The following is a 27,640-nucleotide window of genomic DNA, read 5'->3' as shown; positions in this document are numbered from 1 at the left end:
TCATTCTCCAGCCTCTGTGCTATTTGATTTTCACTGGGGATTGTTTTTATTATTTACTGCCGCCTTTTTGTTGCATTTCTTAACAGTGTTATAATGAACTTTTTTGTTATGATTTTCATCCATTATATTAGCTGCCTTGCATACTTACTTCGGAGTGGAGAGGGAGGCGATACAAATATTGAAATAAAATAAAGAAATTGCCTTGCTGGGTTGATCAATACACTTAATACAGTACACATTCTGTCTCCAACAAGGGACGGCCAGGCACCTCTGGAAGCCCACAAGAATGGGATAAAGATTACCTTCCCTCACTTGCCCTCAGCACCTGGTAATCAGAAATATAGTGCCTCCGAACATGAAGATTCCATTAAACTCCAATGACTAACATCCATTGGTAGATGTATCCCCCTTGAATCATGCTTAAATCTTTTTAACACCATCTCAGCTAGCAGCTATCGCATCCCTTCAAATAGTTCTAAACTTCTTTTTAGAAAACTTAAAGAGGGAAGGTTACTGCATGATCAGAAGTTCTGCATAAACCCCAAGAATATTTCAGCTTGTTCACCATACAGGCCTCTTAGTAAGTGGCAGAGCACCTAAAAAATGGCAGTATACTGACATCTGTCACTCAAGTAATAAGTTACCCTGCAAAATCTGCAAATGTGTGTGCTGTCCTAAAAACGAAACACTGTTTTCAAATCTGGACAGGTTTATGAGGTGATGCAGGTTCTGCTGAAAGATGCAAGCAGGGACTTATTTGGCAAACATGCCAGTAGTCCTTCAGAACAACCTCGCCTTGTTTCTTTGCTTTATTTAATCTATCAAAAGAGAAATCAGAAGCATTTTGTGTGACCAGGCCTTCCAGTAAATAGCTACAATTTGTTTGTTTTAATAATAAAAAGAGCCCTATATGTTTGCACAGGGCATATTTTATCAGCTGGCATAGATCTGCACCAATACTGCAGAGGAGGAATTCAAATTAAACTGCAAGACAGACATTTCATTTATGTAAAATAAGTCACTCTTAGTCTGCCAACATTAGCTGCAGTAATTAAAGAACTGTGAAAATATGAAAGGAAATATTAATTTTCAGTCTTTGGAAATGCATAAAATACTGGTATCATTCTCTCCCCCTGCCCCTCAGCCCAGCATAGTTTTGCTTGATGGGAATCATGATTCAGGGCCCCTCCCAAATAGGCAAGGGAGGGACACTGTTTATGGAACATTGTTCCATGCACAAAATCCCCATGGGTTCACATTTTGTCCTACTCAGGCTCCCAAGGACCCAATCCCATATGGGACCAATCCTATTCCATGAGGAAAGCAGAGGAATCCAGCACGGAAAGATAGTGGACCCTCAGATTCACCAGCAACATAGCATTGTCCTCATGGGCATTTTAATGCTGGTATGAATCCATGTCAGAGTGCCGCATGTGGTATTAAGTCACCTGGAGCACATGCTTAAGACTCATTCGCCCTGGCATGAGATCAACAGTATTTTGATATCAGGACTTTCCAAACTTAGCGCGTTTTTAATTGCCTAAATCAAAGCCACAATAAAGGTGACGTTTCCAATATTATATGTACCAATAAGGTGCCAGGCAGCTTCCAAATATAATAAACAAAAGCTGTTCTCATAGATAGAAAAGATGGTATTTAATATTTTCTCTCTTTGGAATATAGTAACGCACCAAAAAGTAATAAAATTGTGACCTTACGTGAAAAAACAAGTAAAAAAACTAGTGCCTAGTGGTCAACCTAATAAAGCTTTAGGTGGTTAATCCACAGATTGAAATGACTAACCATCTTCTGCTGTACATCAGAGATGGGCAGATGGTAGATTAGGAGCTATCAGTATATCCCAGGGTGATTTGTAGTAGATCTACAAAGTTTTCTGACTCCCAATAGTCATGACAACAGGAAGGGAAATTGAAAGGGAGGGAATTAACTGCCATGCCAAATAATTTACCTCTCAGGCAAATTGTTCCTCAAGTGTAAAAAAAAGTATTTGTTGGTTGCCTTTCACCAGAACTTTGTGCAGCTTTGCTGGATAGCTCTGTGTTATTAGCAAGTCAGATGCAGATTTGTATTTCTATATTCAGGCTTGTGGGGGATAAGTGAGGCTACGCTCTAAGTCACCATTCTGTACTAGGCTCCATCCCCAGCTACTGTTTTGCAGTTGGCTTCTGTTAGTGGTCCTCAGTGTTCCAGCAAAACGATAAATAAATAAAGTATATCTCATAAACCTGAAGTCTGCCTGCCCCTGCTATACATATCTACTCAGAATTAGGACCACTGAGTCTAAGCGTGCATAGGATTGCAGCCTAAAGCCTTTTTATTAGCTATGAGGAAGATAATGTGGGCACACACCAGCAAAATCTTAAACACTTTTGGAGCCCATGAATTTCGGTGCAAGAGAGTTAGATTTTGTCTCAGCTTAAAGCAGAGCCATTACAGTAAATCCAAACAAACAGGATTGCATGATTAAAACTCAACTCCATTAATTTTCGCCCCACAAGCTAGAAAAATCCCAGATGTGTGATCATCCAGGCTGAGGACGGTGTGTATGGATTTCTCCCACATATAGAAAAGCTTGCAGCTGAAGGCTATGTGAAAGGAGAGAGGGGATTGCTTACAAATACTAAGATAAGGACATAAGGCCAAATATTGCTGGATCAAACGCTGATCAAGGCCATGATCCTGTTTCCCACAGTGGTCAGGGACACTTAGAAGGAGGACATGAAGGAAACAGTTCTTCCTGATACTCTTCCCCAGAAACCGGTATCCTGAGGCTCTAAGCCTGGAGGAAGGATACAGACATCAGAACTAGAGGCCACTGATAGCTACCAACTGACAAAGGCACAGAGGAACAGACTATTGCCATAGTTTGCGTTAATTCCATAGTTTAACTGAACACTGTGTAAAGAAGTACTTCCTTTAAGTCCTATCACCTGAATAACTTCATCATTTGGTTAACATTGGGGTGAGTCCCAAAACTTAAACACACCATTTGGCATTGCTGCAGGAAAAATGTCTCAAACACTTTTATACTAATAATGTTTTACTTGTATAAATCATTTTTCCTCTGAGAGTCTAGGGCTACTATATATGCATTAATAAATTCAAATTCACACCTCACCAAAGGTAATTAATATCCTTGTTAAACGCATTCCTGATTACACAGGTGTCCGACACAGCTATGGCACAGCGCACCCACCAAGACCTTTACTTATGCCTTCAGGCATGCGGCTGTGTAGCTGTTGTGGCCAATAGGTACCAGACTATATTCCTAAGGGAAAATCGTACCCAGCAGCCCTAAATCTTAGTTCATGTTAATCAAAATAACTATACTGGCCAAGATCCAAAGACCTGCTTAAACTCGCGCAAAATGGCTTGGCTCACTGTAATATTTTAAGGCTGCAAGCCTACACATACATTCCTGAGGCTTACTTCTGAGTAGACATGCTTAGCATTTCTCTGTTAGTGCGGCTGACGGTCTCGGTCCAGAAACAATTCTTCTGTTCTGTACTCTGGCAGCTAGCTTTCCCATTTTACTAAGGGCTCTTTCACACGTTTTAGAAAGGACCAGCCGTGAGAGATTTGCCATGTCTTGTCTCTTGCGTCCAAAGGAGGATTCCTCTGTGCAAACACATGGGGCCCACATGGCTGGGATCTGGGAGGGCTGGTCTGGAGAGAGGTCTGACAGCTAACAGGATCTCCAACATGATAAACGCCAGCTGTCTCTGTATGTGGGCGCATTCCTAAGAAATATTCATTACAAGAAATGGATGAGGTAAAATCATTCTGTGGTGACTTTACCTTAACGAAAAGCACCATGTGAACTTTCCCTCATTCAAGTTCCTATCAGACATATGTGTTTATTTCTTTCTGTACAAGTGCTCCATCCTTGTTTATTAACTTGACGCTGCAGGCTACTGTATCCTGGAGTTAGCATACTGCATTTGCATTTGGCAAAGTTTTTAAGTATGCTTGTGGGTTTTCCCCCCAATTTTTTTTAATCGTTTTGTAAACCACATTGAGGTTTCTTACAATCAAGCAGTATATGAATTTTATTGAATAAATAAATAAATAGTGGCTTTGACTCCCCAATTCAAAATGCATCCCAGCCACTGGCGACTCAGGTAATAAACCATCGCTCTCTCAGTTCCAAACACCCCCCTGCCATTCCTACCTGCAATATCTAACTGGCTTATCTTACAAGAATTGCAAGGATTACTGATAGAATGTATATAAACACTTTGAACACTCAGAATGCTCCGTGCAAATACTAAGAATTATTAGGAATGTATGCATGATACACCACCAAGGTTAGAAGTAACATACTCAAGATATATGAGTACAACTGGCTTTTCATTCCTAAATGCTTGGAGGCATGATCAAGCAAAGTAGCCCAGAAGAGCTCCTACACAGGTCACTGTGGAAGCAGAAAGCCCCCTTTGGTTTATTTAGAGCCACTTCTGGTTGTTTGGTGCATGCATAGGGCCAGAACATGCATGTGATTTATGTAAATAAAACTGAATCAAGCATACTTGATTCAAGTAGAAGAAAAATACAACACTGAGCACGTTTCTTGAGAGCTTGCATATTTTCATTCTGCAGTTGCAAATGATGAACTAGGCCAAGCTTCCTCAACCTCGGCCCTCCAGATATTTTGAGACTACAATTCCCATCATCCCTGACCACTGGTCCTGCTGGCTAGGGATCATGGGAGTTGTAGGCCAAAAACATCTGGAGGGCCGAGGTTGAGGAAGACTGAACTAGGCCCACAAAGGTATGCCACACTAACTATTGCTCTCTAAAGTGCCACCGGACTTCTGTTACTTACGTTGTAAGTAGCACACATGGTATAACTGTCATTTGCTCCACTGCTCTGTGAACATGCCATGAAAGGAACAGGGGCCACCCGACCATCCACTGGTGCTACCAACATGACGTTCTGCACATCTGTAGGGCTTCAAAACATACAGCTTCCAATATACAGGAATGGAGCTTCAATGTGGCATGATGGGTCAGTGCATCTGACTGTTAATCAGAACGTTGGTGGTTCAAGACCACCCAGGGATGACTATCGGCAGGATTCCTGCACTGGAAGGGGTTGGACTAAATGACCCTGACCAAGGGGGTGTTTCTGTGATCTGTGATCATCACTGCTGGTCCACAGGACTGTCAAGGATCAATACAAAGGGTATGAGTTTCAGGTCCACCTTACTTTTCTGGAGACACATCTAACCACCAGGATGAGAAGCACTAATGTGTGTCATCTTACCAATTTCACACAGTGTAGCTGCAGTACTGCCTATCCATTGCATCAGCCACATATTTTTCAAGAAATCTTCCACAAGTTTTATTATTTGCATAAACATTTGATTCAGTTGATACACAATATAAAAGACAGACAGGGATAGTACAAAACAAAACAAAAAACTGGTTCATTATCAGTCTCAAGTAAGCATTACAATATTGCACCATTCAGCAAGTAAGAAGAAGAATACATATTATTGTGGCATATTACAGGTGAGTGGAGGCACCTAACTTATCCTGTATAGTTTTAAATGATATTCAGAGATCTGATAGGAACCCTCAAGAAAATCATAGGACACTAGATCAGAGAGTGAGCTGCTACGTTTACTTCTAAAACTACACATCCGACAGAAGTCATTCTTTTTTCCTTCCTTTCTTCTTACTATTTTGTGAAGCAAAGGTGGTTCAGTCGCTACAACAGAGGTTTTGAACAATGACCTTAGTCTTTTTCAATTTAATCGGCAAGTGGGGGGAAAGGGAAAGCTTCGTCAGTGTGCATGTCAAATTACCAAACGAGCAAAGGCACTCTAGAGGGAACCAAGTAAATTTCTGCAAACTATATATTTACATTTCTTTAAAAGAGCATGTTTTCTTTATAAGTTAACTGTTTCACAGTGAGTGGTTAAAGAAATCCATGAGGAGATTTTGAAGAGAGGATGTTTACAACAAGAGAAGAAAGAAAGAAAGAAAGAAAGAAAGAAAGAAAGAAAGAAAGAAAGAAAGACGTTAATTTTTGACAAGGTCACTTTTGTCTCTCTTGCACTAACCAATTACAGTGGTACCTCGGGTTAAGTGCTTAATTCGTTCCGGAGGTCCGTTCTTAACCTGAAACTGTACTTAACCTGAAGACCACTTTAGCTAATGGGGCCCCCTGCTGCTGCCGCGCCGCCGAAGCACAATTTCTGTTCTTATCCGGAAGCAAAATTCTTAACTCGAGGTAATATTTCTGGGTTAGCAGAGTCTGTAACCTGAAGCGTATTTAACCTGAAGCGTATGTAACCTGAGGTACCACTGTATCTAATTAGGGTAAACAATTTCCAACGTAAACCACAAGGCATTTGCATACTTTCCAAGCTAATCACAATTCTTTTCCAAAAAGCCACAACAGGAACTTCCATAATACATAACATCACTATTTACAGTTCAAATTAGATAATTTGGAGAAAAATACAAGGTTTGGTACCAGAAAAGGGATCTCTTTCTGTCTCTCTGTCTCTATGTGTGTGTGTATATATGCGCACGCGCACGTTCCCATTCCCATCTCCTCTGCCTGCTAGCTGGCTTTAGCCTTATCTCAGAATGAATGCTGAATCCAGGTGCAAAAGCTCAATTCACAAGGAATGCAGCACACATTAAATTACTGCAGGTTTGGCTGCTAGTAAATCCCTGCTGTTACTCACCATTGGATGTTGTGCTGGAGGCAACGGCTTTCTCACTGACATCTGTTCGAGTGGAGCATTTCACTATAGGATTCTCAACTTTTTTCTTCTCACCCGTGGTAGAGCTATGGGACTGGGCTTCCATGATGACTTCTCATTACTTCAGCTCTCTTCACACTAATACCTGAATAAAACAATAAAACCATAAAACTTCAAAACAGGAGCAGAAGGGGGTGAAGAGCCCAAACAAAAACTCAGCCACATTTCTCACCCAGAGGATGCTGTATATCGACACTAGTAAGCTACAGAACATATCACAAAGCTCAACAAATCAACTTTAATTTATCACTTTTGTACCTCATTCTTCCTCCAAGAAGCTAACAACCGTGGGAGGTAGTTGGGTTGCGAAAGTGTACAACTAGCACAAGATCAATAAGCTATCTTAATTTATTTCACTTAAGTTCTAAAACTGTGGAAAGACCATTGGATATTGCACATGTGCCACTCTGACGGTGGGGAAAGAGGTCTGTTGATAGAACGGCACTCGCACGGCCAGAAGCCCCCAGAAGCTCGGGGGGGGGAGAGAGAGAGAGAGCGTCCTACTGGCACTGAAGTCAAAACAGGGGGCTTCCAGGGGCAGCCAAGAAGACACAGAATTCTAAGTCCCCTCGTTCCCCCAACATGCCCCCCAAACAGGTCCTTAACTACACCAGCCCTGGAGCTGGAACAGTTTGTTGCCTCTCACGGATTGTCACAGAAGGGGAAAGCAAGGAACACCCCACCTACCATCTTGCAGTTGCTCCGCCACAGAATCTCCCCACCATCACAGACTCCCCACCATTCAGACCCACAACCAAGTTTTTGGTTGCACTTGGGGACAAACTTCTTAAATTTCTTCCATATATCTGAATAGTGATAGTGCTGCCGTTGTGACACAGTATTAGGCCCCATCCCATCTGATGAAGACCAGTAGCCAAGAAGAAGACACAAGATGACTGGGTGGAGATTCAAACTCAGGTGCCCCAAAGCCATATCCAACACTAACTCTATTTTCAAAGTCTGCCATCCTCAATGTGCTACACAGAAACAAGTAACTTAAATCCATTGGAATTTACTTCCAAGCAGCATGGAAGGAACTCACAATTTTACAGGAAGCTTGGTTATGTTCACAGACACACACACACACACACACACATTGTGCCCAAAAGCACAATGAGATTTCTGGTAGAAAGCCAACACTTCCCTTCCACCGATGTCATCCTAGCCTGGAATTATACAGCAGGAGCTGAACTGATCATCCATGTGACTGTAAATCCAAATATTTAAACTTCAGCATTTACATCAGTCCAGTGAAACTGCAGTGAATTATATCTTCAAGGTTGATCATGTAAACAGTTCGTTTTGTCTATTTTAGAAATGTAACTTGGAAAAGGGTTATTAGTGCAGCACACCTGTGAAAAACCAGAGGGGGATGGGGGAGCATGATTGCTAGTAACCATGGAGTCTCTTTCTCTTAACAACCCTGAAATGAAAGTCACCAAAGGTAACAAATAATGTTTTCCTCCCTCTCACCATCTAGTTTTGGGGTCATTTGTTGCTGCTTGCCATTCATCCTTTTTAAATCTGCTCCTCCTTCTTTCTGGAGTTCCAGCATCCACACATGATAAATTCAGAGAATTCTCTGTGCAGCTGTGAAATAACAGCAAACTACCACCTATACATGGACCAGGCAAGTGGGTCACTGTGGCTTCCCAAGAGGGGAAGGGAGGTTCATGTACTCCTTCTTCTGGGTTTGCATCACACCAACCTGCCCTCCACCACATCCTCTCGGTCAGCAACACACGGCAATCTGTTCAAGTAAGCTTTACAAAACATAATCATGGGCTTGGAACCATTACAATATAGGAAAAACCTGAACATTACACCCTAACCATTCCATGCTGCCACCATGACATGTTGCTTGTTTTTAAAAAAACGACAGCAAGTAACAAAATTAGCTGCATTTTAAGAGCTCTGTCTAACTCACACACAGACTCAGACACACAAGATGAAGGCTTAAGCTATACCACCAGACCTTCTAAGCCAACGGTGGGGAACATCTAGCCCATGGGCCTAAATAGGCCCATCAGATCTCCCCATTTGTCCCTCGAGGCTATTTCAACCAAGCCAGGCCCACCGGACCTCATACAGACCATAAAGGTGTGGCAGTGCTAAAAGGAAGTCTGCTGACTGGCAGCACCCACGAGTCACTGTGCATCTGGTTCTCAAGCTCCAACTATCAGCTGATCACCAGGGCTTGAGAAGGCTGCTCCATAGTTCTCCGCAAAACCCAATAATCATCTGGCGGTTGACACTTTGCAGGCTTTGACTTTGCTTGCACAGTTCAATTTCGAACTATACAAGCAGAAATGGGTGGCCCCCATCCACCTGTCTAAATTGGCCCATGGTGGGAGGGGGAGATAAGGATCCAGCAGACTACCCCAGTCCAGTTCCCTACCCAATCTAGGACTTGCACTAGTTTCCATCACTTTTCACTCTGAGGGATACAGATGTCTCTAATTATTATATCTTCATCTGTGCCCTCAGCTCCTTGCAAATGAACTTTCGGTGGCAGATTGGAATACATCCTAGTCGGCTAGAGCCCTTCTGCATCTCCTTGCCAACTGGTCTACTCAAGAGTTCACACAGCAAGCAGCCACAAAGCAGCCTGGAGTACTTACTTTCCAACCTCAACGCAATTGTCATTGGCAGCACAACTCCATCTAGGAAATGGTTAAAGTCTGCTCAGGTATTGTACATCACGCGGGAAGTGAAACACTTAGAATCACAGAATCATAGAATTGCAGAGTTGGAAGGGACCCTCAGGGTCATCTACTCCAACTTCCTGCAATGCAGTAATCTGCAGCTGTGCCATACAGGGATTGAACCTGCAACCTTGGCTAATCAGTAATTCCCCAGGGACAGTGCCAGGATAAACAGCTGGTGCTGTTTATAATAATTAACATAATAAACTAGTCAGGAAAGCAAGTCACCCCATCTTCTGCCACATAAGGCAAGCGTGGCTACACTGAGATCCTTCCCTGGTGATCGGCTTAGATGATATCTCTGTCTGCTACAGCCGCATCCTTGCTGCTGGCTGTATTCACCTCTTCTCTCACACGTGCCTCAAGTCACAGCACAGATACATGCTGGAAAGGGCAAGAAGAATATGCAAACTATTTAATGCAAGAATTAATCAACACAAGTTTTTTCCCCCACTTTTGAATGCTCCTCCACAGACAAAACTCCACACAAGTTTGTTTAAAAACAAAAACACCCTAGCATAATTGGAAGAGAAGTTTTAGATCAGTCTTTTCCAAAGCCTTACATTGACCTCTAGCTCCCGGCCAACTGGGACGCCAGGGTGGATAAAAATCAATGATTTTGTAAAAAATAAATAAAAAAATCCATTTTATTTATTTAAATCAGATTTTTTTATTTAAATTGGATTATTTAAAATAACATGCTTTTGGGGAAAAAATCTTTCTAAGGATAGTTTTCTATTTATGTTACATTATAGTCCAAGGGCTATTCATCAGGAAATAAGAATTTGTTTTTAATTATGTAGCATGAGGCTTTATATGCAATGTTTAAAATTTTTGGTAAATGAATTCCATTAATCCATTCACAATGTCATGCTCTTCGAGAGGTTTGTGTAAGATTATTTGGGGCAGTTTTTCTAAGAAGAAGATATTATCACAGATGCTTGTTTTTGCAGTTCTCCAAAGTGTGAATTTCTGTCTGCAAAGATAACATGCCTTTTCTTCACAGGAAAAATGTTACAAAATAAACATACAGAGTGGAGGAAAAACCTTAATCCCATTGTGCCTTTGCAAATTTATATCAACCCCCTTACCTCTTAAATGCTAAGTTCCAAGAAGTTCAATGAATAGATGGTTTGGAGTGGAATAGATCTGCACAAGTAGCTAAGTGTGAAGCAGTAAAAATGAAAGTGCAACCTTGTGAGCAGAATACTCCACAAGTCTTGGGATCTTTGTGTAATAATTGTGCAAGTCAGTTGCATGTCTGTGCAACTCAGACTTGAGGCAAGTGCTGAAGGCTCTTCAGGGCTGGCAAACTCTTCCCAATCCCACTGGGTTCCAACCACTGCACTCACACTTAACTGTACAGAATAGGCACCTGAATGTAGACGCAAATCCACTGGGGTGGTGGAGGAAATAGTAACGGGGATCTGTAAGTCCTTGGCGAGACCTTGAAGTGCTTGCCAGTCAACCAATAAGAGTTCACAGGTTCCAGGCCCTTCTCCCCAATTGTAAATATTAAGATTACACCAGCAAGAATGAGTCTTTCTGTTAAAAAATATATGATTTAAATCAAGTCTTACTGACTAGATTAAATCGATATGATATGATTTAAATCAAATCTACCCTGCGAGACACACACGTGAGGGCCAGAGAAAACGCATGCTTCCCTTGGTTTTATTTTGCATCTCTCTAGAGAGGCCAGCTGCACACTGAGAACTATTGTACTTACAAGTTCTGCTTAGTCTGATAATTGACACATGGACCACAAACTTTTTTATTAAGAAAAGCAGTGCTTTGCATTCATCTAGCTAGTTCAGTGCTTGAGGCAATTTACATTTATTAACAATAAATTAGGAATCTACCATGCAAATTAAAACTGGACCAGAACATGGAATTTTCACTATGGGAGGGAGTGAAACCTTAAATCCAGCTTTCTCCCAGCCTGTCCAGAGGGCTGAAGCAGTTAGGTCTTGGGGAAACAGTTATAGAAGCAAATTAGGGCTTTGACTTTAGTGTCAAATATTGGAACAATAAGGCAGGCTTCAAAGAAGAAAAATGCTATTGGTGAGTCGAAGTAGAGAAATGCCTGAGATCTGATGATCTCCAAAACCATTCACGTTTTCTCCCCCCCCCCCACCTGCCATCCTTGTCTATGACAGTAAAGAAACACAGTTTAAATGTTAAAATAAAAAAATTCCTTCCAGTAGCACCTTAAAGACCAACTAAGTTAGTTCTTGGTATGAGCTTTCGTGTGCATGCAGACTTCTTCAGATACTGGAAGGATTTTTTTTTATTTTGACTATGGCAGACCAACACGGCTACCTATCTGTAGTTTAAATGTTGTTATTTTATATGAGATAAAAAGAAATGCAAAGGGAGAACGAATTCTCCATGCACACACAAAGCATCTACATAATGTGAGAATATTGAGGGTTATCTCTGAGGCACCTGAAAGACAAAGGTGAAACCACAAGCTTTGCCAAATGGGTTCACAGGATCACATCAACTGTACTGTATGCATCCGCAGTGGTTAAAAACCACTCTAAAACTGATTTAACTTTCACACCTTTCTCCAAAGAACCATGGAAACAGCAGCATTTTGAGGCTTTATTTATTTTATTTTTGTTTTACAATTCTGTTTATTTTATAGAACAATTTCTAGGCTTCTTTGGCTGGGATAATGAACTGCTCTACAAACCGCTGCCACAAAATGTAGGCACACCCTCTAATTCCTATCTCACCATTTCCACATTCAAAGATGCGACCAACAGCTATGCTGCAGCACATTCACAACACATATTTTCTGACAATGGCCAGTTATAGACAAAAGTTTGCCATCAAATCACCCAGCTCTTTAACTGGGAATGCTCAGCTGCACGTAGCTTGAGGATCAAGAAATCCAAAAGTTTACTTTATAAAACAGCTCACCTAACTTCCCCTTAAAAGGAAACTTCAATTTTCAAAGTTTGTCCAGTCTAATGTCACCTGTTTGATTGCATGAGACAGTTCGAATGAATTGTGTACACTGCTGTTAAGCCGTGTGAAGTCTACCCTTGGAAACTCTCTTTTTTTTTTTTTATAAAATTTTTATTGGTTTTACAACATTTTAAGAAAAACAAACAAACACAAAAAATGACAAACATACACGAATAGTTTCAAGGGTATTTTCATAAACCTCTTTTCTTGGACTTCCCCATACCCCCCCCTCTCTGCATCCCAATGTCCATATTTCAACTAGCAACTCCCAAATGTTACTTTCTAATCTCTATCATCTTAGTCCTCTTTTATAGTCTAACCTTGTATCCCTGTACCCTTTTGCTTCTGGCAACCACAACATTTTAACATTCATTAAGTTTATAGTAGTCCTTAAGATAGCTTTTAAATTTTTTCCATTCTTCTTCCACCGTCTCTTTTCGTTGGTCACGGATTCTGCCTGTCATCTCAGCCAGTGTCATATAGTCCATCACTTTCATCTGCCATTCTTCCAGAGTAGGTAAATCTTGTGTCTTCCAATACTTTGCGATGAGTATTCTTGCTGCTGTTGTGGCATACATAAAGAAATTTCTATCTTTCTTTGTCACCAATTGGCCGACAATGCCCAAGAGAAAGGCCTCTGGTTTTTTAGGAAAGGTACATTTAAGTACCTTTTTCATTTCATTATAGATCATTTCCCAGAAGGCCTTTATCCTCGGGCATGTCCACCAAAGGTGATAGAAAGTACCTTCAGTCTCTTTACACTTCCAACATTTATTATCGGGCGAATGGTAGATTTTTGCCAGTTTGACTGGGGTCATGTACCACCTGTAAACCATTTTCATAATGTTTTCCTTTAAGGCATTACATGCCGTAAATTTAATACCGGTGTTCCATAACCATTCCCAGTCATCTGACATAATGTTATGTCCAACATCCTGCGCCCACTTAATCATAGCCGATTTAACTGTTTCATCCTGTGTGTTCCATTTCAACAGCAAGTTATACATTCTAGATAGATTCTTAGTATTGGGTTCTAACAATTCGGTCTCTAGTTTTGATTTTTCCACCTGGAAACCGATTTTCCTGTCCTGTTTAAAAAATTCCATTATTTGGCGGTATTGAAACCAATTTTCTACTTTGTGCTTCAATTTCTCCTGACTTTGTAGTTTAAACTTGTCTCCATCCTGTTCTAAGATTTCCCAATACTTCGGCCATCCGACCTCCATATTGAGTTTCTTCACTGCATTAGCCTCCACAGGTGACACCCATCTAGGGGTTTTATTTTCCAATAGGTCTTTATATCTTATCCAAACATTAAATAATGCCTTTCTAACGATGTGATTTTTAAAAGTACTGTTAACTTTGTCATACCAAAGATATGCATGCCAACCAAAAGCATTATTGAAACCTTCCAGATCCAAGATGTCCGTGTTCTCGAGGAGCATCCATTCTTTCAGCCAGCAAAAAGCTGCTGCCTCATAGTACAATTTTAGGTCCGGCAGGGCAAAACCCCCTCTTTCTTTAGCGTCAGTCAGTATTTTGAATTTAATTCGGGGCTTTTTGCCCTGCCAGACGAATTTCGAAATGTCTTTGTGCCACCTCTTAAAACATTCCATCTTGTCGAGAATCTGCAAGGTCTGAAACAAAAATAACATTCTAGGCAATACATTCATTTTGATTACTGCAATTCGGCCTAACATTGACAGTTTCAGATTTGACCATATTTCTAAATCTTTTTTAATTTCTGACCAACATTTTTCATAATTGTCCTTATACAAATTGACATTCTTAGATGTTAAATAAACCCCTAGGTATTTCACCTTCTTGACCACTGTCAAACCTGTTTCCTCTTGAAATTTCTCCTTTTCCATATCTGTTAGGTTTTTCCCTAAAACTTTAGTTTTTTGCTTATTCAACTTAAATCCAGCTACCTGGCCAAATTGTTGTATTATTTCTAAGACCCTTTTCGTACTAGTGTTTGGCTCTTGCAAAGTCAATACTAGGTCATCTGCATACGCTCTTAACTTATAATGTTTAGCTCCAACCTGCACACCTTTGACCTGCTGGTCATTTCTTATCATATTCAGCAGCACCTCCAGAACCGAAATGAAAAGTAATGGGGAAATTGGGCACCCCTGTCGTGTTCCTTTTTCTATCTTAAGTTCCTCAGTCACAACATTATTTACAATCAGTTTAGCTTTTTGTTCAGAATATATTGCAGCCATACCATTCTCAAAACCCTGGCCTACCCCCATCCCATGAAGATTCTTCCTCATAAAACTCCAAGAGATGTTATCAAAGGCTTTCTCCGCATCCACAAAGATCAATACTGCTTTAGTGTTTATATTCACCTCCAGCTTTTCCAGAATGTCTATTACATTCCTTACATTATCTGCTAGGTGTCTTTTAGGGAGAAAGCCTGCTTGGTCTTTATGAATCTTCTCCATCAAGACTCTTTTAAATCTTTTTGCCAAAATGTCTGCAAAAATTTTGTAATCCACATTAAGGAGTGATATTGGGCGGTAGTTCTTGAGTTGGGTCTTTTCAGTCTCTGACTTTGGTATGAGTGAAATATATGCCTCTTTCCACGATTCAGGTGCCCTTTTTCCCTCAAGAATCTCATTACAAACTTCTCTTAGTGGTTGAATCAGCCATTCCTTCAGCGATTTGTAGTATCTGGAAGTCAGTCCATCTGGTCCCGGAGATTTGCCCAGTTGCATATTCTGAATGGCAGCCTCTATCTCTTGTTCTGAGATTCTCTGGTTCAAGTCCATCTTACTTTGCTGAGAGATGTTTTGTAATCCATATCTTCCAAGGAATTTGTCTATATCTTCTTCATTTTGCGGGCCTTGGGTGTAGAGTTTTTTGAAATAACTTAAAAAACAATTTCTAATTTCATTGGGTTTAGATATGTTCTTTCCATCCACCTCTAGGCTTGTAACTGTATTTAGTTTCTGCCTTTTCTTCAGTTGCCATGCCAAAAGTTTACCACATTTATTTGCTGATTCAAAAGTCTTTTGCTTCATTTGCTTTATCTTCCATTCAATCTCTTGGTTCATCAATTCCATATATTGAGTTTGATATAACTTGATCTCTCTTAAAATGTCCTGAGACTTTGGTTTTGTTCTTAATTTCCTCTCTCCTTCCTTTATCATTTCCAAGATCTTCTCTTTTTTCTCATTTTGTTTTTTCCTCTTTATTGAATTTTGTTGAATCAAAAATCCTCTCATAACCGCTTTACCTGCATCCCAGATCACTCTTTTCTCCACGTCGGTCCTCAAATTTATTTCAAAATAGTCTTTTAGGGTCTTTTGGGCCTTCGTGAGAATCTCCTTATCTCGAAAGAGGGTGTCATTCATTCTCCATCTAAATTGACCAGTTATTGTGAGTTTCATCTCCATCTTCACGGCGTTATGGTCGGAGCAAGTTTTTGGGCAGATTTCCACTTTCTTAATCTTTGGAGCCAGTCCACTAGTAACCCAGATTTGGTCAATTCTGGTCCAGGTCATCATTGCTTGGGAGAAAAAGGTTCCCTCTCTCTCCAGAGGGTTCCTTGTTCTCCAAATGTCTATCAAGTCCATGTTTTCTGTCATTTCGAAAAAAGTCTTAGGGAGTCTCCCTTCTTTAGTGACTGTTAGTCTTTGTGCCTTGTCCATATTAGTAGAGACCACGCCATTCATGTCTCCCATGATTATCATATTGTAATCCAGATAGTCCATCAAAGTTTCATGAAGTCTCTTAAAAAAGTCAGATTTGCCTTCATTTGGTGCATAAATTCCAACAACTAAAAATTTTTCTCCTTGTACTTGTATCTCCACAGCCAAATATCTCCCTTGTTCATCTTTGAATATCATTTTTGGAGCCCATTTCTCCTTCACATATATTACCACTCCTCTCTTCTTAACTTTGTCTGATGAAATAAATTCTTGTCCTAGCCTTTTATTTGTGAGTAATCTCCTGTGGGCTCTGGTTATGTGAGTTTCTTGTAAACATATCAAGTCCAGTTGTTCTCTGTTCAAAATATGAAATACTTGTCTTCTCTTCAAAGGCCCATTCAGTCCATTACAATTCCAACTAAGGAATTGCAAAGCCATCTTGTTATTTTCTTAAGGCTCCTCCAACAGCTCCAAGTTGTTGCTCTTCTTCTGATGGTGGTGGTTTTTGTCCAAACGAGAGATTCAGGATATCCAGTGCTCTCCTCTGTTCTGCAAGTACATCCACAGTCCCCTTCTGTAAGTCCTCCTGGTATCTTGCCAAAAATTTGTCTTTATCTTGAATTGTCTTTATTTTCACTTTCTTTGCCTTGTAGTCGAATGACAGTCCTTGTGGGAACTCCCACCTGAAGCGGATAGAATTTTTCTTTAACAAAAGAACCAAATCCTTGTAGAAGTTTCTTAAATCCAAAATGTATTTTGGTATGTCTTTAAAGATCTGTACAGCTGAATTTCCAATTTGCAAGGCCTTTTCAAAGTGTAGTCCTAAAATTTTATCTCTTTCCTCCTTAGATCTGAGTGTGATCAGACAATCTCTCGGTGTCTTTCTATCTTGCTTTTTACCCAGTCTAAAGGCAGTTGTAATTTTGAATTCGTCTTCCTCAAGGTCCCAGCAATCCGCAAACTCCCGTGTCAAATATTCCACAAGGTTGTCTCTTTCATTCTCCGGAATCAGTCTTAATTTTAAGTTTCTCTCTTTCCTCTGTAACTCCCACAAGGCCAAAGTTGCATCATGCTCATGGACCTTCTTGGCAAGTGGCTCTAATTTCTCCTGCGTCTCTCCAGCAGTGGCTTTGGCCTCTTCGGCAATTTGACGCGTGGTGGCGTTTTCCTCGACCAGTTTGTTTATAGATTCTGTATTCTGGTTTAACCTTGTTGATATTTCTGTTAATTTTTGTGTGTTCTCTGAAGTCTGTTTTGTCAGAGACTCCAGAGTCTGGTTTATCTTAAGCAAAGCTTCTGTCACAGCTTCCATAGAAGCGGCTGCTCCTTTGTCTTGTCCTGTTGTTCCAGCTAATCCGGCTGTTGCGCCTGAGATTGAACCTCTTTTCTTTGCTTGTTGCAGCTGCAACTGTTGTTGTTGTTGTTGTAGCTTGGTCTTAGCTCTTGTAGCTATCTCTTCTTGTGGTCCACTCATGTCAAGGTCAATTCCCACAGGATTTATTCTCCCTAGGAAAATTCCACTGTCTTAGGCCGTGCCGGACTTTACTTTATCCTCTAGGGGGAGCAAATCAAAATGGCCATAGAAGGAAGTTTCCAAATACAAGAACAAAGGAGACAGTCCAAGATGTAGAAAGAAAGATGATTAACCCAGTCAGAGTCACTGTTGCTAAAGTCTTATAACTTCCAATTGCCACAGTTACCCAGTATACTGTTTATACTGTTTCTTCTTGTAATGTACAAAAGTCAGGCACTGTGGAAACTTTGTATCAAGGTGTCACTTCACAGGGAAAAGTCAGCTCAGTGTACTAAAAAAGGCAGACCGTTTCAAGCTTTCAAATAAATGAGATGGCAGAGGTTTTTTCCTCCAAATAAATCATGCAGTTATTAGTCAAATTCACCTCCCCTCTGCCCTGCTTGCTAGAGGGGAGATCAAGGGTCTAAATGTCCGGTTTATATGATCAAAGAGCAGGTCTGAACGGATGCAAGTTTAGAGTTCCGTTGCTTTCACTTTCATGCAGTCGGGGGGAGGCAGACTTCCTTTGTTTAAATCTCCCCGTTTTTAGCCCAGTTTCTGAAATTTAAAGGGTCCCGATTGTTTTTCCAGCTCTTACTCACGGGAATTCAGTCCAGATTTTCTTTTCAGGAAGGAATCGGCGCTCTCCGCTTATGGCGACGCGGCTTCACTTCGCAGGCTGGGTAGCGACTCTCAGCACCGCGCTCTCTCCCGATGTCGATCCGTAGCCTTTAAAAAGGCTCTTTCACGGTACCGGGGGGCGCGAAGGTGCCCACCGAGTCTCCTTGTTCTCAGGCTTCAGCGCCTGGGATTTTAGGGGTCCCCCGCTCGCCGTAGCGGGTAAGACCCGAACTTGCGAAGCAGTCCTTCTCCGGAGCTCGGAGATAGGACCGCCATTAAGCGCTGGCACCGACCGGAAGTCCTACCCTTGGAAACTCTCACCCACTTTCTTTTATGAGTTCTTTCAACTTGCCTAAGAGAGTAGCCGTCACCAGGCTGCTGCTCCCCAGAGGCTGTGGGCTACAACTCCAATTGCTAGGCAATAACCATTTCAGAATATAGGTGAGAGTTTGAACATTTCGAAAAACCACCCATATGAACAGAAGTCTGCACATACAAAGCTTGTCTCCCATTGAGTTGGTTTTATATTTGTGTGTTTGTAATCATAAATCATACAGTCGTAGACTGTACAGTCCTGCAAAACATGAATCACATGACTGGTCTCACTACATCTCCCAACTATGAAACACTCATTTATTTTAGTAAGAAAATTTTTCCATAAGGCACCAGATTTTGTCAATTTCAAAAAAATTCCCCAGTTCCACATACACCTTTAATTTTAAGGCAACAACTTTTTAACTAAGTTGCCATTTCAGAGATTACATATTCTCAAGGATGAAATAAGATGACAATGCCTTGAAATACACGAATCCGCTTCCCTGAATTTTTAGTCTTGATATTTAGATACATGGGATACCATGTATACCAGAGTTTATTCAGTCACTCAACAAAAATAACTCCATTTCAGGCATCCAGGATCTCTGCCAATGAGCAAAAAAAGGCATTGGTATTATCAATGAACTTTTGGACAGTTTGCTCATTTAAAACCTATTAAATTTTCGTTCCATTAAAATTGTTTGGGTAGTTAAAACATAGAATCATAGAGTTTGGAAGGTGCCCTGAGGCTTATCTAGTCCAACCCCCTGCAATGCGGGAATCTCAAGATGCCGTCACCCATCCAATTTGAAACCATAGCAGACCCTGCTTAGCTTTGCAAATGTGCTAGCAGTTTTGTTGCTGCACCGCCAGCACTTTAAAACACACTAAAGCTACTTTTAGCTAGGTTTTAGATTTTAACGTCAGTTTATAATATCTCACCCAGTATACTTGGTTTTCACTACCACAATATTACTTACTAGGGGCCTACATGACCCACCTCAGCTTCACAGGAATAGCTGTGGTTTGAACCACACTGCAGACACATAGGCAAAGGATAAGAGCATTTTGTCCACTGCCTTAGCAATGCTTTAGTGTCATCCTCCCCTTTTGCTTTGTTTTATTTGCATTTGTATAGAACCACTCAGTTTCTAACCAGGTTTCTTGGCCCTGCTGCGTATTTTGTAGCCCCTTAAAATAACTGGCAAGCCCAGGCAATGTCTCCTCCAAGCCCCTCTCCTTCATCCAGAGCTTCCGTGCTGCCTTGTTAACCCAGGTAAATGGCGGGGAGGTGTTCTCTGACCACTCCAGAGCTCCAGGGGGGGGGGGATGGAGGGAGAGGCAGCGAAGCGGCTTGGGATCCTTGTGCTCAAATAATACTCCCAAAAAGAATTTCAAATTCCATGCTCAATTTCATTATGAAAAGGTGTGATGAAGCTACTCGATTTGCTAAATACATTCTGATCATCACGTCTAGATTTCAAAGAATTCAAAATGTTTAAATGAATGCAAAATTTTAAAGGAGCAAAAAAGATCCATGGGGCAGCAGGATAGGGAGCAATGTAGGGGTGTTTTGTTTCGTTAAAGCCCTTTAATACACAAATCCTCCAGTCACTGGGAGACCTGTTCAAAGTCCTCTCTTTGATGAGCTCTCAAAGGATATTATTACCTGCCATGGAAGCTGTCGTCTCCCTCCAAAAAAACAAAAAAAAAGGCTGCAGAAAACTCTTGACATTCCCCAGATACAACTGAGTGTGAACACACCCAAGGAGCAACTCATAAAGTATTCTGCCCTGGAAGTAAAAAATGTTTATCCTAAAGCAAGAATGTCAGAAACTGCTCAATGAAGGAACACGATAGATCTTACCTTATCCATAGCTACTCTTACCCTGAACCCAAGTAAACAGCAGAGGGAACTTATCCTCCCAACACGCCACCGTTAAAAAGAGAGGCACTTTAATATATTTCAGCATCTCAGTTCTCACACCAATGAACAATGTCCTAACCCTGATCCAGATTGCTAGAAGGATCTGAAAAACCTGTTGTATTATTGTCCAGAAACTCATCCTGCACCAATTTAAACGCAAACAGCGAATCTATTCTTTTCAGTAATGGCATACTGGACAACTATTCTATAATGCTGTGTTATCAAGACCAACTTCTCCAAATCCAGCATGTGAAATAGCAGACTTTCCTCTGCATGGTGTTTTAGTGCTGATTTGCATGTATTTGCATGCAAGTGCAGTACCAACAAGAAGCATCTACTCTCCCAAAGCTCAGTGTTCACTTCCAGAGACCCAAGTCAAGGGGCAGAATGTGAAGGATGGCAAATATTTAGCAACTCACATTAACCAAAAAATGACAAGGCATCCAAAAGCCTTCCTAAAAGACAAAATAGGGTAAAAACAGAGACAATGATGAAACCAGAAAAGCAGGAATGATTGGAACACATACATATCAGGATAATAGATAACTGAACAATCCTCCTCTTAAATCACAGTAGCAGTAAGTCTATCTGTTTTTCAAGGCTGCTGAAGTAACAATTATTTACATAACAATTAAGGAACCAAAAGCAAAGGTATTACCCCCCCCCCATAACACATAATCTATCAGATTTTGCAGAATGATGGTGGGAAGGAAGATGACATTGCTTCTCTTTACATTTGAAATTTCGAATCAGTACCTCCCTGGTACCTTCTTTCCTTCTTTCAATGCCACACGTGCATCTTTCAGAGTTAACCTTGCTTTTATTATTTTTTTTAGTTTTTTAAACAAAATTATCAACACAAGCACATATAAAATACAATAAAAATGATTTGTGTAATAAATGAGAATAAAAGCAAAAAATAAAACGAAGATACAGAGGGGAAGAAAAAACAGAGAACAGCTGGGGGGATTCTGTATTCAATTGTTGCATATGATAAGAAAAAGTTGAGAGTTTATTGCGAACTGAATCTGAACCGTTATTTCAAAGACTGGGGCGCTAGGGTTTTAAGTTACTGTCCCTTGCCTACATATGCATGAGAATGATGGCAGCCAGGAGAAAAACGCACAACCCTGAACTTTCATAGGTAAAACAGAGGGATAAACATTCCTCTGTGAAAGCAAACAGTCATGGTCTTTTCCCATTCAACCATGCCTGATTCTTTTGCGATTTTCCCGCAGGCTTGAGCCCATTCAGCAAATTAATCTGAGCCCCACTTTCAAGCTAATCCCTCTCAGGCCAGCAACCTGCCTGCAGGTGCACCTCTGCTTCTCAAAGCGCCAACATGCAAGCATGATGATACAGGCAAGTTGTCAGACCACGATCTCTGAAAAAGGAAAATGGGTGACTCATTTGAATGGATACAAAAATAATAAATAATGCAAAAAATACTACTTGTTACATCTGTGTATTACTATTCAGCTAAGGCACTTCATTCTGCACGCATCTATAAGTTGTACTTTCAGGGATCCACAAATTTTGGCTTAAGGTGGCCATCGTTGACTCTGACCCTCTCCTATGGAGAATGTGCGTGGTATCCCTGAGCTTCAGCGCTTCTCCAAGTGCAGCAATGGGGCAAGCTACTGCCTTCCTCCCTAGCTCCAAGCTACTTGAAAGGGGCGGTGTGGCAAGCTACTGGGACCTATACACCCGACCACATGCCCTCTTGCTCCCTGTCCCGTGTGGCTTATTGCATCAGGCGGGGGGGGGGGGGGTTGAGTGACTGGGCCCAGAGAAAGTGTAAGACTTCCTTGCATGAGGAGGTGGTGAGATCACTCCTAAAGAAAGCAGTCCTGGACTGCTGGGACAGGAGTAACTACTAACCACTTGCAAATTGGGGGGAATATGGTAGCCAGATGTGGTGGGGCAGCTGCAAGCATTCTTAGACGACTCTGATTATTTAAATCCATTCCAACTGGGGTTCAGTCCTGCCCATGGAACTGAGTCACCCCTGGTTGACCAGATCGGTGCTCTTTACATCAAGAAGGACTGTGGCAGTGCGTTCTTGCTCTCTCTACACCTTTCAATACCACTGACCACGGTATCCTCCAGGACAAATAGAATGGGAATTGGCACTCTGCTACAGTGGTTCCGGTCCTCCCTATGAGACCGAGTCCAGAAAGTAACATTGGGAGAGTGCTTTTCAATCCCCTGGCAGTTAGGCTACGCAGTGCTGTGGAGCACTGTTATATCCCTAATGCTATTTAACATCTATTTGAAGCCATGAGGAGCAGACACTAGGAGTCTGGGGACAAAGTGCCACCAGTACACTGATGACACTTAACTCTGTTTCTCCATAACATCTAAACCGGGAAAGGCCAAGTGGGGCCGGGACCAGTGTCTGGATGAAGAGTTGGGATAGATGAGGGAAAATAAGCTGAGCTTGAATCCTGTCAAGACAGAGACCCTGTGGATCAGTGGTTCCCATGGCCTTTAAACTTGTCCAATGCCTGCTCTAGACAGCACTGCACTTCCCTTGAAAGAGAAGATGTGATGTCTGGGGTGGGACTACTGGTATATAGCTTGGGATGGGTTTACTTGCAGGATCACTTTACCCCATGTGTGCCCACTCAACCACTTCAATCTGCAAAACTGGCACTGTTTGAGGTGCCACATACTACTCAGGCCACAGATGTAAGAAAATGATCTTAGTGTGGCAGCCCCTACACATTGGAACTCCCTGTCTGTCGGCTCTTTTTGGCACCCACTGAAAAGGTTTCTGCTTAGGGCAAGCCTATCCAGACACATGGATGCTAATATATTAAAATCTTAGTTACTCTTGATTTTAATGAATGCTGAGTGTTTTTAATTGCCATCTGTTTTAGTTATAATTTTAATATTTTTGTAAACCGCTTAGAGCTTTTGCTACTAGCAAGTGGTATATAAATTTTGTTAAATAAAAAACAATGCACGTGGGTAATTAAAGCATGAATTGTGTGTGTTCAGAAATGCAGAAGAAAGCTGCCAAGGAGCCATGCCTACTCTTCCTCCTTTTGCACTTTCAGAAACAAGTCACGGCTTTCTGTCTTGGCAAAATGCTGTGACCACACCAGGAATGGGGGATTGTTACCATTGAGGATATGTGCAAGCATTCCTTTTGTATGCAACCCCAGAAGCACAAAATGTGATTTCATTTTCAGAACTTCTTAGTACTGTGTACAGAGTCATTTTCAGGCAAAAAGAGAGAGAAAACTCCATGTTATGTAAGTTCAAATGGCTAGTGAGTGCTCATCCATGGATTCTAATGCACCTGCTATGGTGCACAAACAGGGGGGCAAGTATCTTTTTTCTTATGACACCTCAACAGTTCTTGTGAGAAATGAGCCATGTGGACTCTACATTCTCCATCAGCTGCTTGGACCAGTAAGAATGGTCTTGGCCTGAAGCATTCAGAAGTTGGCAAATTTCAGGAGTGCAGAAAAATGCAAGCCACCTGGCCAGCCTCTAAGCTTAGATGAAATCCATCCCCTTTACTGATCTTCACTGACCCTACAAGGTTTCCAAAGTAAGAAGGGCATTAAAAAATTCTTTTGAAGCACACTTTTCTGCATCTGTTGGTTTATTGTCTTTGCCCTTTTAACCGATCGCCTTCTTTCAAATTCCGATCTCCGTTTCCATTTGATGCCTTTGGAATTGTATTTCATTCATTAACAAGTGGTTTGCATCCACTGAGAAGAGCTGTCTGAAGCAACAGTGCTGCCGCATTCATCATCATTACATCAGCAGTAGGGAAAGTTTATGCTGATTGCTATCAGCATCTAGAGTGCCCTGATCAGTGTGCAAGCAAAGACAGGATGTTTATTTTTTTCAGAAATGACTCTGGGTATTTGGGGTGTTCATATGCACCACTTTGATCTATGCTAGTGGAGGCAATCTTCAGGGATCTGTCTCAACAGAGCAAAACCATGTAAAAGTGAAAAGACACAAGGGGTAGCATGTAGAACAATCAGAAAATTACAGCTTCTTTCAAGCATAAAGCGTCCTTTATCAGTTGTATCAAAATTTGCTACTCCATTCCTTGGGAATATTTAAGAATAAAGAAAGCTCCGTCGCTATCAGATCCATTCAGAACGCACACAAGACAATTTAAAACAAGTGCTATTTTATTTAGATTCATACAAGCTTGCGCTGGGCATGTTTAAAACCCAAAGCCCTCAAAAACATTTAGCAATAATTTCTGCAGATCCACAGTGACATTTTCTGAGAAGCAGAGGATGGTCCATAAACTATGGCACAATTTTAAAGACACTGAAAGTCCTCTGCTATGTGCTGGTCGCAACTTATCACTCCAAAGCTTCCCATGCCTGCAAATAAAAATGTGTCACAGACACCACAAAGATTTTTAACTCCATTTATTAGGTGAAAACAGCAAGCTTTATCAACAAATACATTCCACTTAGAGAGAGAAACTTTCCTTAGCAATTTGGGTTTTTTCAAAATGTCGCACTATCCCCATGAGGCCAGTATGTGTGTGCTGCAATGCATACAACAAAAGTAGGGTGCTGAATGGAGGAGGGAGAAGCAGACCAAGCACAGAAGGAAACAGGGCACAAAGAGAACAGAGATGGAAGATTGTCTATTTTATCCCAAGAGAAAGCTAAACTGGATATGAAAAGGAAAAAGTGACTGGCACAATGGCCTGGCCTGCATGACAGTCTACATCAAAGCACGGCTTGTGGTGCAAAGATGCGTCCTTCAGGAGAGATTGCAGCTGCTTTGCTGCTCCCAGTCATTCTGCTGAGCCAAGCTGCGGCTTGACTTAGCAAGACTTCCAAACCTGAGCTCATGGTTTAACGCTCTCGAGAATAACCACGAGCTGCAACCAAAGGATGCCCTCAGGTTTACAGCTCATGGTTTTTCTGGGAGAGCTAAACCATGAGCCCAAGGTCAGGCAACTTGCCAAGCCAAACTATGGCTTAGCTCAGCACAGCAGTGGAACAAACGGAAAGGAGCAAAACAGCCATGTGCTCACAAATTTGCACAAAGACATTGTTGGGATTAGCATGATGTGCAAACCAAACCAATGAACAGCTCCTTACCCTGGAGAAAGCAGCAGGTGAAGCTGCTGTATGCCAAGCCAAGCTAGTGCTCCACCTAGTCCTATATGCAGTGCCTCGCCAAGGTTTCATGCAAATTCCAGTCTTGCAGCCCGAGATCCTTTAACTGGCAATGCTATGGATTGAACCTAGAAGCTTCTAAAGAGAGCCAGGCCTGAGGAAGATCAAGGAGACCAGGGTTCAAATCACAGCCCACTAATTATTCTCATTGGGTGACCCTGGGCCAGTCACTACTTCTCAGCCAAATCTACTAGAACGAGTTCTTGTGAAGATAAAAGGGGGCAAGGAACCGCATATGCCACCCTGAGCTCCTCAGGGTAAGAAAGGGCTGCAGATGCAGTGAATGAATGACTAGAGCATGTTCTACCACTGAACTTTAAGTCCCGTCCCCCCCAAGCACACTGAAGAGGAACATTGCATTTCAGCTAAAAACTCCCATCCTTCATAATACGGGTACCCCCACTCTGCTGAACAACAATTTTTTGAGTGAAAACTAGGGATAATGCATTTTTCCTCACAAGAATAATAACTCTATTCTTGACTTCAGACAAGAAATATTTTCCACAAACTTCCATTTCCAATATAGCATTCTTCAGATACATTTCTGCATAGGAAGCACCTCAAAGCACTCCCCGCAGAAGAATCAGGGCTAACGTGCTGTCTTCTAAATACACATTGTATTCTAAAGCACAGGCAGGCAGAATATAGAGCTGTATCTACTGCTAGATCTCTGGGTGATTTGCAAGTATTTTTTTACTTCAAATTGTTTAACAATAGCAACAACAAAATGACTCCCCTCCTGCTGAAATGAAGAAAGAGAAGGGTAACCAGGAATGGATTTATGAGTGGAAGAATTGTGAGTTCTGCTCAGTTCTGCAACTCAGAATAAATTTGGGTCTCATAATTCCTTATTTTGATGTGTAAGTCCTTTGCACCAGGCTCTAACTGGTGGACCTCAGATTCTCGTAAAAAACAAATTAGATGTGCAAGCTGGTAGACGGCCCACTGTTGACATAAGGCATGAAAATGCAAAGGCCCTGTGCTCAGCTGCAACAAGCTGTAGGTCCCTGTTGACCTGACCTCATCTCCATGTAATGTGTGAAGTGGCCCTCAAAGCCTTTTAAAAAGAAAAAAGAAAAGAAAAAAGGTTCAAATCCCTGTTCAGACATGAATTAACTGGGTACCCCTGTTAAATCATCACCTTCCAGGTTCTATCAGTATTATGGGAATAACAATGACTTACCTCACAGGGTAACTGGGAGTGATATTAGGATTACAGAGTGTTATGCGCTACTCCTTCCAGCTGCAATTAATTGCTAGATGAAAGCATTTTAGAGTCCTGTATATCTCTCTGAACCAGACAACAAACAGATGAAGATTCACACAAACACACAGAAATTCTCCCTAATTTGTATCCTATCCCATAAATCTGAACTACCACAGATGGGATTGCCCCTGATATTAATAATCTAGATTTTCTTACAATTAAAGTACATACCCAGTGCTTCTCATTCTATTTCTTTTGGGGAATAGAGTATTTTAACTTGGCTGTTAATTGTTCATTCTAAAAATTGGGTATAATTTGCTGGAATTCTTTTAGTATAATTCACCTCTTCAGAAGATGGAGAAGTGAGACATTCCTCAGTTAGTCATTACAGAAAAGTTTTAGAAGACTTCATTAGATGGAATCACGTCTGGATTCCAGGAAACTTCTATGGACCAAATTCCAGCCTGTGCCATCTCACAAGTTTTTATTAAACAGTATCCCACAGACATCAAAATAGTGGTATAAATGATTTTTAAAAAGCAGGAAAAGATGCGGTAAAGGCTGCAAAAGCTGAAGCATTTGGGAATTTAACAAGGAAACAAAAAGGTAGCCATGGGGAAGACATGAGAGGCTCATATAACTACGAATGGTATGGCAATAATAAATAAATACAGCAACCATTTTATCCATCTTTCATGATACCAGAGCATGGGGGGAGGAGGCATGCAATGAAAGCTGACAATAAA

At 41.3% G+C, this 27,640-nt stretch overlaps 1 protein-coding gene across 3 annotated transcripts in view; it reads right to left on the bottom strand.

Annotated features, from left to right (window-relative positions):
• Positions 1-27,640, bottom strand: part of GLI3 (GLI family zinc finger 3) — a 255,223-nt gene that overhangs the window by 217,331 nt on the left and 10,252 nt on the right. For all 3 annotated transcript variants that reach the window (XM_081165088.1, XM_081165090.1, XM_081165089.1), the window contains exon 2: positions 6,723-6,885. In XM_081165088.1, coding sequence (XP_081021214.1) covers positions 6,723-6,846 — 124 coding nt within the window. In that variant the 5' untranslated portion in view covers positions 6,847-6,885. The remainder of the gene's footprint in view (positions 1-6,722; positions 6,886-27,640) is intronic.

This window comes from Podarcis bocagei (assembly GCF_964188305.1).
Source record: "Podarcis bocagei genome assembly, chromosome: 12".
In the NCBI taxonomy this organism is placed as follows: domain Eukaryota; kingdom Metazoa; phylum Chordata; class Lepidosauria; order Squamata; family Lacertidae; genus Podarcis; species Podarcis bocagei.
The sequence above is the reverse complement of the archived record's forward strand: the minus strand, read 5'-3'. Positions and strand labels throughout refer to the sequence as shown.